A 14,541-nucleotide genomic window follows, 5' to 3' on the forward strand; every position below is an offset into this window, starting at 1 on the left:
CGTATGAGGAACGGTTGAGGACTCTGGGTCTGTATTTGTTGGGCGTTTAGAAGGATGAGGGGGAATCTTATGGAAACTTACAGGATACTGCGAGGCCTGGATAGTGGACGTGGAGAGGATGTTTACACTTGTAGGAAAAACTAGAACCAGAGACTAAAGGTATATGCTTTAAACCAGGTGAGGAGGAATTTCTTCATCCAGGAATCTGTGGAACTCTTTGCCACAAAAGGCTGTGAAGGCCAAATCACTGAGTGTCTTTAAGACAGAGATGGATCGGTTCTTGATTAATAAAGGGATCAGGGGTTATGGGGCGAAGGCAGGAAAATGGGGATGAGAAAAATATCAGCCATGATTGAATGGTTGAGCAGACTTGTTGGGCCGAGTGGCCTAATTCTGCTCCTGTGTCTTATGGTTGGGCCTAGGACACTAACCTGAGGAACTCCTGCAGCGATATCCTGGAGCCGAGATCATTGACCTCCAATCACCTTCCTTTGTGCCAGGTAGAATTCCAACCAGTGGAGACTTTTCTTCCTGATTCTGCTCGGGTTCCTTGAGGCCATACTCTGTCAAATGCTGCCTTGATGTCAAGGGCAGTCACTCTCACCTCACCTCTGGCATTCAGCTCTTTTGTACATGTTTGAACCAAGGCTGTAATGAGGTGAGGAGCTGAGTGACCCTGGAGGAACCGAAACTGAGCGTCCGTGAGCAAGTTATTGCTGAGTAAGTGCTGTTAGATAGCACTGTTGATGACTCCTTTCATCGATTTGCTGATGATGAAGAGTAGACTGATAGGGTGGTAATTGGCTGGGTTGGATTTGTCCTGTTTCTTGTGAACAGAGCACATCTGAATAATTTTCCACATTGCTGGCTAGATGCCAGCATTGTAGCTGTACTGGACCAGCATGCAAAGTGCAATCCTGGCAGCCATTGTGTAAAAAAAAAGGTACAATTCTAAAGTGGGGGAGGCAGGAGCAGAGATACATGGGTATTCCTCAATCAACGAAGGTGGTAGGATACTTTTTGTAAAATTCTTGCACCAAGTGACATCCTTGAACTTGTGACCAGGGAGGCAATTCACCATCCTGGATTCACAATTGCAGCCACAGAAACACCTCTGTACCCCAGGATGTTGTGGGAGGCTAGGGAGGAAATTGCTAGGGGACCCGCAGAGATATTTGAATCGTCGACAGGCACAGGTGAGGTGCCTGAAGATTGGAGGGTAGCACATGTTGTGCCTTTGTTTAAGAAGGGCTGCAGGAAAAAGCCTGGGAACTACAGACTGGTGAGCCGAACATCTTTGGTGCAAGTTGTTCAAAGGTATTCTGAGAGACAGGATCTACAGGCATTTAGAGAGGCAAGGACTGAATTGGGACAGTCAGCATGGCTTTGTGAGTGGAAACTCATGTTCACGAATTTGATTGATTTTTGAAGGAGTAACCAAGAAGGTAGATGAGGGCCGTGCAGTCGACGTTGTCTACATGGACTTTAGTAAGGCTTTTGACAAGGTATCATAGGTATCATTGTTGCACAAGGTTAAATCTCACGGGATCCAGGGTGAGGTAGCCAATTGGATACAAAATTGGCTTGACAACAGAAGACAAAGGGTGGTTGTAGAGGGTTGTTTTTCAAACTGAGGGGCCTATGGGATCACTGTAATTTATAGAACAAAGCACAGGAGCAGGCCCTTTGGCCCTCAAGCATGTACCGGTCATAATACCACCCTTGGCAAATGCCCTCAGCACTTCCTAGCTCCGAATCCATCTATACTCATCTTATTCATGTATTTGTTGAGATGCCTTTTGAACGCCCTTAATGTATCTGCTTCCACAACCTTCCCTTGCAACGCCGTCCAGGCATTCACCACCCTGTGTAAAAAAAAAGCGTGCCTCACACATCTCCGGTGCAGACGCGATGGGCCGAATAGCCTCTTTCTGCACTCTAAATTCTACGATTCTATGACCTACCAAAATGCATTGCCTCACATTTTATTAATGATTTGGATGTGAATTTAAGAGACATGGTTAGTACGTTTGCAGATGACACCAAGATTGGTGGCACAATGGACGGGATTGCAACGGGATCTTGATCAATTAGGCCATGGCCGTGAATGGCAGATGGAGTTTCATTTGGATAAATGTGAGGTGATGCATTTGGTAGATCAAATCAGGGCAGGACCTACTCAGTTAATGGCAGGGAGTTGGGGAGAGTTATAGAACAAAGTGATCTAGGGGTACAGGTTCATAGCTCCTTGAAAGTGGAGTCACAGGTGGACAGGATGGTGAAGAAGGCATTCGGCATGCTTGGTTTCATTGGTCAGAACATTGAATACATGATTTGGGACGTCTTGTTGAAGTTATACAAGACATTAGTACAGTTCTGGTCATCCTATTATATAAAGGAGATTAATAAACTAGAAAAAGAGTGCAGAAAGATTTAATAGAATGTTACCGGGACTTGATGGTTGGAGTTATAAGGAGAGGCTGGATAGACTGGAACTTTTTTCCCTGGACCATAGGAGGCTTAGGGGTGAACTTATAGAGGTCTATAAAATGATGAGGGGCATAGATCAGGTAGATAGTCAACATCTTTTCCGAAAGGTAGGGGAGTCTAAAACCACAGGGCATAGGTTTAAGGTGAGAGGGGAGGGGTACAAAAGGGACCAGAGGGGAAATTATTTCACACAATGATTCACCTGATGAAGGAGCAGTGCTCCGAAAGCTAGTGATTTGAAACAAACCTGTTGGACTTTAACCTGGTGTTGTAAGATTTCTTACTAAAAATAATTTGGCATGATATAGGGCAGTGCTTTAATTTGAAAAACAGTCGGAAAAAAACTGACCACATTTAAGAGTAATTCTATACAAGAGGCCTGGACAAGTTGAAAAACATTATTAAATCAATTATTTACTGATCAAGATGCACCATTGATAATTAAACCAGGTTTTAAAACAATGTGCTCAGAAACCTCTTCAAATTTTGACAAATACAAGAAGCGACTCTTTGTGCCAAGCATGAGTAAAGTGAATTGCAACAGATTCAGTAAAACAATTAGCATTAAAAAAAAACAATCCAGATGAGTACAATACTTTACTTTGGACAAATTTCAAACCTGTATACAGAACAAAGCAGCTTTTCATGTTTGCAGTGTGACACCATTGACAAATACAGATAAAGAACATCAACAATTATGTGCTGACTCGCTAGCTTTATTTTCTCAGTGGCAGCAAGCTCAGGGAAAAGTTATCATTTGCATCAACATAGCGAGTTGCATTATTGTGTTGGTTTAAGTTAAAATAACGAAGATTGAAAATGCACTTTCAAAAAGCTTTCTGCAAGTTTGTACTCCAGTTTCATAGGATAGATTAACTAACAATTGCCGAAGCATGCACATTATCACTTGATTTAGACAACACATATATACATGATAGATCATAAATACGGAATTCTATTTAACATGTACAAATATTTAAACTTTTAAGCATATGTTTCCACATCACGGGATAAGTGTAAAAGGAACACTTTAATGGTAGCGAGATCCAGCCTTAATGGTACGTTTCATTTCGCTGTGTGCAATAGTATTTCAAAGCTACAACGTTAATTCTGAACATATTTTTAAACTTCTCCCATTTTATAATCTTCCAAAAGTTCTGTGTCATTATTCAACATCCTCAAAGTCTTACTAGACAAAAAACAAATCTGTTGTTGTGCTGGTACAATAAATAAACTGCATTAATTTGGGATAGTGTGATATATGTTCAGAAGTCTTTAAAAAGAAAGTGTTCTTTACAGCAAGATTTCTTTACACCAATTTAAAATAGTCTAGGTAGAACCAGAAGAAATTGTACCTTTAAGATTACATTTCCAAAACAAAAAAGCACACATAAGGTTATCTAACAAATTATACATAATGCAGAATTAGCCAAATCTAAATGTTGTCACCAAGCTTAAATACTTCACAATGTCATTTTTAAATCAATCTGTTTCTCGAGTAATTCCTATGCAACCCAGAATCTCGCAGGTTAACAGTTGGCAGCTAAACACGAGTCTGGATTGTTTTGAGCTTTGGCCTTCACTTCTAAGCAACTCAATTGGACCTGAAAGAGGTCAAATAAGAGATCTGTCCATAACTAGCACAATCCAGAAGAGTACTCATCATCCTCTTCATTAACAGTACCAGTTGCATTTTGTGCAGATTCTCCAGCTTCTTGCTGAGATTCAGGTGACTTCTTTTTTGTTCCGCCTCCAGGGACTCTCAAACTTAGAGACAGTTTGGCATACTAGAAAAAATGATTAAATAATCTTAGGTACAGAAAATGCTCAAATGTTTAATTTGGTGACAGTAATTGTTTTCTAATATACACACATTTAAGATTTTTTTCAGCCGATAATTGTCAGTTCTCGTTGTGCAAACTCATAAAAACCAAGATGATTCAACTGGTGGCAGTTAGCAATACTTTATCCTAGGCTTGTTATTGGCAGAAGATATCTGCTTGTTCACAGAATCATGCAATTGGTTACAGCACAGGAGGCGGCCATTCAGTCCATCATATCCATGGTAGCTCACTGCAAGAGGAACTCACCGAGTTTCACTTTTTCCCCATAGCCCTAGAATAATTTTTTCTTCAGATAATTATCATGTTCTCTTTTGGAGGTCTCAGTTAAATCAGCCTCCACCACATTCTGAGGTCGAGCGTCCAGATCTTAACCAAGTACTGCATGAAACTAATTTTTTCATGTCATCTTTGCTTCTTCTGTCAGTCACATTAAATAAGTGTCCTACAGTTCATAATAATAATCTTTATTAGTGTCACAAGTAGGCTTACATTAACACTGCGATGAAGTTACTGTGAAAAGCCCCTATTCGCCACATTCCGGCACCAGTTCGGGTACACAGAGGGAGAATTCAGAATGTCCAATTCATCTAACAAGCACGTCTTTCTGGACTTGAGGTAGGAAACTGGAGCACCCGGAGTAAACCCACGCAGGCACAGGGAGAACATGGAGACTCCGCACAGACAGTGACCCAGGTCGGGAATCGAACCCAGGTCCCTGGCGTTGTGAAGCTACAGTGCTAACCACTGTGCTACCGTGCTGCCCATCTTAATCCTTCCGCCAATGGGAACAGTTGCTCCCTATCTATTCTGTCCCATCCTCTTAAGATTTTGAAAACCTATACAAATCTCCTTTTAATCAGCTCTTCTCCAAGGAAACTTACTCCAATACTTCCCAAGTTTTCAGTCAATTTTGAAACTGTGCCCGAATAGGGGCTTATCACTAAGGAGGGAGTGATGGGCAAGCTAATGGGGCTAAAGGTAGACAAGTTTCCTGGCCCTGATGGAATGCATCCCAGAGTGCTAAAAGAGATGGCTAGGGAAATTGCAGATGCACTAGTGATAATTTACCGAAATTCACTAGACTCTGGGGTGGTCCCGGTGGATTGGAAATTAGCAAACGTGACGCCACTATTTAAAAAAGGAGGTAGGCAGAAAGCAGGAAATTATAGGCCAGTGAGTTTAACTTCGGTAATAGGGAAGATGCTGGAATCTATCATCAAGGAAGAAATTGCGAGGCATCTGGATAGAAATTGTCCCATTGGGCAGACGCAGCATGGGTTCGTTAAAGGCAGGTCATGCCTAACTAATTTAGTGGAATTTTGAGAGGACATTACCAGTGCAGTAGATAACGGGGAGCCGATGGATGTGGTATATCTGGATTTCCAGAAAGCCTTTGACAAGGTGCCACACAAAAGGTTGCTGCATAAGATAAAGATGCATGGCATTAAGGGTAAAGTAGTAGCATGGATAGAGGATTGGTTAATTAATAGAAAGCAAAGAGTTGGGATAAATGGGTGTTTCTCTGGTTGGCAATCAGTAGCTAGTGGTGTCCCTCAGGGATCCGTGTTGGGCCCACAATTGTTCACAATTTACATAGATGATTTGGAGTTGGGGACCAAGGGCAATGTGTCCAAGTTTGCAGATGACACTAAGATGAGTGGTAAAGCGAAAAGTGCAGAGGATACTGGAAGTCTGCAGAGGGATTTGGATAGGTTAAGTGAATGGGCTCGGGTCTGGCAGATGGAATACAATGTTGACAAATGTGAGGTTATCCATTTTGGTAGGAATAACAGCAAACGGGATTATTATTTAAACGATAAAATATTAAAGCATGCCGCTGTTCAGAGAGACTTGGGTGTGCTAGTGCATGAGTCACAGAAGGTTGGTTTACAAGTGCAACAGGTGATTAAGAAGGCAAATGGAATTTTGTCCTTCATTGCTAGAGGGATGGAGTTTAAGACTAGGGAGGTTATGTTGCAATTGTATAAGGTGTTAGTGCGGCCACACCTGGAGTATTGTGTTCAGTTTTGGTCTCCTTACTTGAGAAAGGACGTACTGGCGCTGGAGGGTGTGCAGAGGAGATTCACTAGGTTAATCCCAGAGCTGAAGGGGTTGGATTATGAGGAGAGGTTGAGTAGACTGGGACTGTACTCGTTGGAATTTAGAAGGATGAGGGGGGATCTTATAGAAACATTTAAAATTATGAAGGGAATAGATAGGATAGATGCGGGCAGGTTGTTTCCACTGGCGGGTGACAGCAGAACTAGGGGGCATAGCCTCAAAATAAGGGGAAGTAGATTTAGGACTGAGTTTAGGAGGAACTTCTTCACCCAAAGGGTTGTGAATCTATGGAATTCCTTGCCCAGTGAAGCAGTTGAGGCTCCTTCATTACATGTTTTTAAGGTAAAGATAGATAGTTTTTTGAAGAATAAAGGGATTAAGGGTTATGGTGTTCGGGCCGGAAAGTGGAGCTGAGTCCACAAAAGATCAGCCATGATCTAATTGAATGGCGGAGCAGGCTCGAGGGGCCAGATGGCCTACTCCTGCTCCTAGTTCTTATGTTCTTATGAACACCAAAGATCAATACAGATCAAAAGAAGCACTGATCCCAACACTGTCATCTGGAGAATCCCACTATTCATCTTCTTCCAGTCCAAAAAACAACTGTCCAACACTGCTCAGCCAACTTTGTATCCACACTGCCACATTGTTTTATTCCATGGCTTTCAACTTTGTTGACAGGCCTGGTATCTGGCAGTTTGTCAGATGCCTTTTTGAAGTCCGTATACATTACATCGACTGCGCAACCTCATCAAAACCTTAAGCAAGCTATCTGAACACGATTTGTCTTTAACAAATCTATGCTTTCTAGCCTTAATTGATTCCCATTTGTCCAAGTGACTGTTAATTTTGTCCCAAATTATCTTTTTGAAAAGCTCTCTCAGGACCAATGTTAAATTGAGCGGTCTGTAGTTGCTGGGTTCATCCCTACACTACTTTTGAACAAGGGTCCTCTGGTACCACCCCTGTATCGAAGGAGGATTGGAAGATTATGATCAATGCCACTGCCATTTCCACCCTTACCTTCCTCAGTTACTCAGATGTGTCTCATCCATCCCTGGTGATTTAACAGCTTTTAAGCACAGCCAGCACTTTATCAATTTTTAGTATATCTCTTCTTTCACCATGACTTGCAACTTCTTACTTTGTAAAGGTAGATACAAAGCATTAATTTAGCACCTCAGCCATGCTCCCTGTCTCCGTGCATAAATCCACAGTTTGGTCACTAATTGGCCCCACTCTTCTCACCAAACTATTATTATTTATCTGTCTCTGCTTTACAATATACTAAACCATGCCATATGCTGCACAATAATACATATAATGCATGTGCATCGGGGACAGCATTTCACATAAAAATGAAAGGTGCCATCGTATAAAGCTTTGAAGTCACCTCAGAAGATATTTGCCATGCTAGGTATTTGGCAGGGCACACATTAATCATGGAATTATTTTCAGAAGGCAACAGCTTTTTCTGTAAAAGAAACATTGGGAGCACAGGATAAAGGATAAATTACAATCAGAATTATTTGTGCAGAGTTTCACATGTTACCCATACGGACATTAGGGTTCTTCATAATATTCATGAAGCAAAATGTTTTGTTTCAATTAATTTTCACATGGTATCCGAAGATAGAAATAGCATTATGTCATGTCAATGGCTATTAGCTGTTAAGCTGCCATAAAACCTTCATTCGACAACAATTCACAGGAAGTAACATTATTTAATGAAACAACATTACGTGCATGATTTTTAGTAAAAGTCGATCTTTTTGAACAATTGATTTTGGTAAATCTGAACTGTGCTGCCTCAAAGGTCATTGGGCCAAATACTCCCGACAGCAGCATCACGATCAGATTGCCAATTGTTTCTATTTTCTCATCCAATGCTGGAGCTCCACATTTCTGGCCCGAACCTCTCAACCAAGCCGCTTCAGAAATGCAGAGCATACCTGTTCTCGGAGTCCTTATTCATGCAGGATCATCAGGGGAAGCCAAGCTGCACCCACTTTCAATAGCACTTGCTGTCGTATTCCGGTAAACCTTCATTCACTAAACACACGGAAAAGCTTTGGGACATTTAAATAGCTGTTCAGTGTGTTAGTGAATGAGTGCGACTGAGATACGTTGGCAGGGCAGCGACGGCGAAACAAGAGGAGGGCAGGGTGGCGAGGCCAAGTCAGGTCTTGTAGAGTCAGAAGGTCGGCGGGGGGTGGGGGGTCAGAGTCATGGAGGGCGTTGGAGGGTCGAGGGGGGCTAGTCTGAAGGTCAGGGGGTCAGAGGTGTTGGTGAAAAAAATTATGATTATGGAAAATAAATCACAGGATTTTTACAGAAGTAAACCACATCATTTTTTACAGTAATAAAATGTACAAAATTATTAGAGGAATTGGTGGGGTTGATGTTGAGAAGTTGTTTTTCCTAACTGCACAGCCTATAACTAGTAGGTCACAGCCTCAGGATAAGGGATCAGCCATTTAAGACTGATACCATGAGAAATGTCTTCACTTGGGTTGTAAATCCTGAGGAGTAGAGATTGGTGGAGTTTTATCTAAGGAAATAAAGGGGTATAGGGATAGGGCAGGAATAGTGAACTTGGAAGTAGAAGATCAGCCACAATCTTACTGACTGATGCAGCAGGTCTGATGGACTGTCTGGCTTTTCTTGTTATATACATGTGTTCTAACATAAAATATTAGCACTATAGAAAGTATTGTTAACCAAGCTTACATCATTATCCATGTATTTGAATAGAGGTGAATTACAGATTGCAGAAACCTGATCCTGGTCTTGTTGATCAAATCCTTCCAATAGCTGCTCCAAAGCAATGGAGTCTTCACTGCCATTAAATCCAGGTATACTAGGCACAATAAGAACCATATCAGAAATTGTATTAGTAATTTATACCTTATGAACTTTGAGGAAAAAAAACAAATAAACATGCTTCATCAGCTTTTTGGTTAATTTTTCGTGGTTCAAACTTGGGATCAGAAAATAAGATTTGTCCATCTAGCTTACACATTCGGGATGTCAAACACACACAGATCAGTACTGTGTATTTTTCAGCTTGCTCCATCATCTCCATAAAAGCATGACGGGCCTCTTTGTCAAAACTAAAGATCATTCGAATTTAAGATAAAATCTTTGTTAGGAGGTCTAATTACAACTTTGTATTTGGATAAAATATCTTTTAAGCAGATTAATATTCAACTATCTCAATTTTTTCCAACTTGGTCACATTATAAAAATGGAAAATACTCAATTTCTAACAAGTACTACAAATTCTTATTGACCACTGTAAGATACAGTTCGAAACAGGAAATATAAAGATATAATTTTTTTGAAAATATTTTTATTGAACTTTTAACATTTTATACAAATCAAAACAACAATAATGTCAACAATAGAAAAAGGCTCCTACCGACAACTATGGCAACACTCCCAAAGAAAACAACATAGAACAACACCCCATCCTTAAAGTGCAATTTGAACAGCCACCATCTATGATAGAACCCATCGATTATCCCCCTCATAGTGAACTTGATGTTCTCAAGGTGCAAAAACCCCATCAAGTCACCTAGCCACTAGGTGGTGTCGCCTGCCTCCAACTCAGCAGAACGTATCGCTGAGCCAGCACCAATACGAATGCTAGAACATCTGCCCCGACATCCGTCCTCAACTCCTGCTGATCCAACACCTCAAATATAGCTACTAATGGGCAGGGCTCTAAATCAATGTTCAGGAGTGCTGATATGGTGTTGAAAACATACCCCCAATAACCTCCATTTGGGGCAGGACCAGAAAATGTGCGTGTGGTTTACTGGGCATCTTGAGCTCACACCTATCCTCAACCCTCTCAAATCTGGCCTTGGTGAGTTGTGCCCTGAACACCATTTTGAGCCGCATCAAAATCAACCTCGTGCAGGATGACGTAGCATTTACCCTGCGGAAGGACTCACTCCACACATCCTCCTCCAAAATAGGTCCCAGCTCCTCCTCCACCTGGTCTTCACTTCTTCTACCTAAACCTGCTCTTCCCCATGAGCCATCCATATACCCCTGACGTGCTGCCCTCCTCCGACCCCACACAGGAGAGTATCGTTTCCAGCAAAGTAGATGAGTAGATGTCGGAAATGCCCGCCGAGCAACATTCCGCACCTAAACATATCTGCACCCCCTCCCCCAAGTTCTGCTTTCTCCTTCAACTGTTCCCAGCCAGCAAACCGTCCTTCGAGGAACAAGTCCTTCACCCTCTCCAGTTCCTTACCTTTCCACCCCCCAAATGTGGCATTCAATTTCACCGGTTCAAATAAATAGTTCCTACAGATAGTGGCCCACCTTGACACCACCCTCAATGTAAAAGGCTGACGGTGTTGCAACCATATTTGTAACATGGAGGCGGACACCGGGTTCAAAGAATATTTTGTTGGGACAAACGGCAGAGATGCCGTCACCAGCGCTTTCAAACACGACCACTTCCATGATCCTGACTCCATCCGCATCCAAATAACCTCCTGGTCCCCAAACCAACCCAATATCTTCTCCGCATTGGTTGCCCAATAATAAAACATCAAAGTCGACAGCACCAATCTCGCCACCTGCCTATCACTCCGTCAAACCCCCCTCCAAATTCGAAGACTTCTCCCCACCCATATAAAACCCTTTATGAGCTGCTCCAACCCCCCAAAAAAAAGCCTTAGGTAGAAAAATTGGGAGGCATTGAAACAGCCACACCCACGACACAAACTAGGACCTCTCTAACTTCGCCAGAACCTCAAACAGGTAGCTCCATTCAACCCTACTGAACGCCTATTCTGCACCCAGAAACACTATTATCACTGGTTCCGGCTCCAGCCCTGCCGCTGGTGTAAGAATTATGCAAAGTAAGATGGGCAGCACAGTAGCACTGTGGCATCACTGCTCCAGGGTCCCCGGTTCGATTCCCGGCTGGGTCACTCTGTGCGGAGTCTGCACGTTCTCCCCGTGTCTGTGGGGGTTTCCTCCATGTGCTCCGGTTTCCCCCCACAAGTCCCGAAAGACGTGCTGTTAGATAATTTGGACATTCTGAATTCTCCCTGTGTGTACCCGAACAGGCGCCGGAATGTGGCAACTAGGGAATTTTCACAACAACTTCATTGCAGTGTTAATGTAAGCCTACTTGTGACAATGAAGATTATAAAAAATAAATAAATAACAGCCTCACATTGGAACTCACTAGTCTGCCCTTCACAAAGCCTGTCTGATCTTCCCCCACAACCTCCTGGAGACAGGGCTCCAACCTCAATGCCAAGACCTTAACCCAAAGGTTTGCATCCTCATTGAGAAGAGAAATTGGTCGGTATGACCGACACTCTTGGCAGTCCTTATCCTTAGAATGGAGATGGATGCTTGCCCCAACGTCTCCGGGACGGGACCCCAATCCAATGAATTATTAAACATCCCCAGCAACAATGGTTGTTCCGCGTCCAATCTGACCCCAGCGGCTTCCCCATCTGCATCTTTCCCAACCTCCTCCAACCACAATGGCGCCTCCAACTCCTTCCGCAATTCCTAACTCCAACCCCTCTAAGAACTCGATCATCCCCTGATCGTCCTCAAGCCACTCCGACTTATGAAGCCTCTCTTAGAAGGACCAAAACACCCCGTTGACCTTTTCTGGGGCGGAAACTAACACACCCCTCTGCTCCTGCACCATTCTCTAGCAGCCTCTTGCTGCCTTAACTGATGGGCAAAAAGGCAGCTAGCCTTCTCCCCATACTCTTATATCTCCCCATTTACCTGCTACAGCTGGCGCATACACATAGTTCCAAACAGTCCTCCTCACACTGGTCCAAACCTTTTCTCTCTGATGAAGGCCTCTGCCTGCTCCGGCATGTTGAAAAAGTAGTCTTTTGAGTCCAATGTGACCCACAGTCATGCCAGGTACACCATCCCAAATTGGATGCCCTTGCTGTAAAACATGGCCTTCAACCTCTTGAAGGTCGAACGTCTCTTCACCAGCTCAGTTCTAATGCCCTGATATATCCGCACCGTGTGTCCATCCCAATCAATGTTCTGGATCCTTTTCACCCACTCCAAGACCCTCTCTATCCTTTGATAGCTATGAAAGCGGATGATCACCATCCATATTGGCTCCTTCGGCCTTGGCTTCTGCCAGAGAGCCCGATGAGCTCTGTCCAACTCCAGAAAGGCAAACACTTCACCCCCCTCCCACCAGTCGAGGAAACATCTCCGAAAAATACTGGATCGGGTTTGAGCCCTCAAACCCTCCTGCAGCCCCACCAACCTGAGGTTTAACCACCTTGACCAGTTCTCGAAATCCTCCACTTTTAACGTCAGGCCTTTATTGCTACCCGCCACGAGCATCAACTTTGCTTCCAAGAAGATGAGCCAGACCTCATGCTGCGACAAGGCCTCCTCCACACCCTTCACCTTGTGCTTGCACCACATTCAAGATTTTCACCAGCTGATCATGAATCGGGCCCAAAACCTCCTCAACAGTAGCTTTAAAGGATTCCTTTATTTCTTTGCACTGCCGCCCGAACTGCCTATTCATCCGTTTCCCAATTTTTTCCAGCTCCTGCGTCATCACCACCACCAATTTTTCCAGTGTAATGGGCGTGGAGGCTATCTTCCCTCCTTCAATTTCTTTCAATGGGCTACCCTCCCGAGTCTTTTTTGCATTAAGCTTCTCCGTCGACGTTTTCGACATGCCGCCATCGAAAGAGAGTCCACCCACTCAACAAACTGAGCTTGGATACCAAATACGCCCCCAAAAATGGGTAAAAGAGATCAAAAACGAAGACCTTGCCGGGAGCCACTTTTCATGTGTCTTGCCCTTACATGAAGTCACCAAAAGTCCCAGGTATAATAATTTGAACTGTATGAGAGGTGTTGGAAGGAGGCCAGCAAACCATCCACATATGTTTTGGGGAAGTGCAAAGCTGGAGGATTTCTGGAGGGCAGCGTTCGAGGCTTTGGCAAGGATAGTGGGGGTCAGGATGGCGCCATGCCCTTTGAGGCGATTTCTGGGGTGTCGGACTTGCCGGAGCTGACAGAGGAGAAGGGAGCCGATGTTGTAGCCTTCACCTTTCTGATTGCCCGGCTGTGGCTTCTGGGGATCACAGCGTGGTTGGGGGATTTGTACAAATTTTGACTTTGAAAAAAATCAATTTGCCCTTAGGAGGTCAGAAGAGAACTTGTTTGTCGGAGTGGGGGAAACTTTATAAATGTTGTGTAACATGTTTATTTGAGGTGTCATTTGTTGTTTGTATCTTACCGTGTTTGGAATAAAATATATTTAAAAAAACAAATAAACTGAGCATTGGTCCGACAGAAAACGAGTTTGGAAAGTGAGTCATGAAAAGTAAGGAGATGGCATATGAGTTGGTCTTCACTATGGAGGATTATAAGTTCATTGAAGTAACATGTGCTGTGGAGAAGGAAAAAAAAACAGCGGATGTACTGTACTTACTAGACTTCCAGAAGGCATTTGATAAGCTGCCACATCAAAGGTTATAAGACCCATTTGCATCCACTTATCATGGGGGTACCACATTTTCCAGATCTGCATGATTCTCTAGTCCTCTGACAATTACTACTAGATAGAAGATAGAACAGTACAGCACAGAACAGGCCCTTCGGCCCTCGATGTTGTGCCGAGCAACAATCACCCTACTTAAACCCACGTAACCCATATCCCAACAATCCCCCCATTAACCTTACACTACGGGCAATTTAGCATGGCCAATCCACCTAACCCGCACATCTTTGGACTGTGGGAGGAAACCGGAGCACCCGGAGAAAACCCACGCACACACAGGGAGGACGTGCAGATTCCACACAGACAGTGACCCAGCCGGGAATCGAACCTGGGACCCTGGAGCTGTGAAGCATTGATGCTAACCACCATGCTACTGTGAGGCCCCTATTGGGCCTGACAAACATGTACCCGGAACAGTGGACCTTGTGGTGAGCCAAGGGGGCAACGCTTTAAGGCAGTTGCCCCAACGTCCATCAGAGAGTCACCCACAGAGACCCCCGAAATAAGAAGATCCCCCCAGACACTGCCCCTACAAACATCAAACTTTGATTGACAGCTCCTGGACCACTTCAAACAGAGTTAAGTGCTGTTGCAGGAGATTTG

At 43.6% G+C, this 14,541-nt stretch overlaps 1 protein-coding gene across 1 annotated transcript in view; it reads right to left on the reverse strand.

Annotated features, from left to right (window-relative positions):
- Nucleotides 1–3,070: 3,070 nt before the first annotated feature.
- Nucleotides 3,071–14,541, reverse strand: part of napgb (N-ethylmaleimide-sensitive factor attachment protein, gamma b) — a 62,352-nt gene continuing 50,881 nt past the window's right edge. Inside the window, exons 11-12 of the mRNA XM_038808672.1 lie at nt 9,126–9,255; nt 3,071–4,277 (exon numbers count right to left, since the gene is read on the reverse strand). Of these exons, the coding sequence (XP_038664600.1) occupies nt 4,128–4,277; nt 9,126–9,255 (280 nt within the window). The 3' untranslated portion in view covers nt 3,071–4,127. The remainder of the gene's footprint in view (nt 4,278–9,125; nt 9,256–14,541) is intronic.

The sequence above is a fragment of the Scyliorhinus canicula genome, chromosome 10 (genome assembly GCF_902713615.1).
Source record: "Scyliorhinus canicula chromosome 10, sScyCan1.1, whole genome shotgun sequence".
Classification (NCBI taxonomy): Eukaryota; Metazoa; Chordata; class Chondrichthyes; order Carcharhiniformes; family Scyliorhinidae; genus Scyliorhinus; species Scyliorhinus canicula.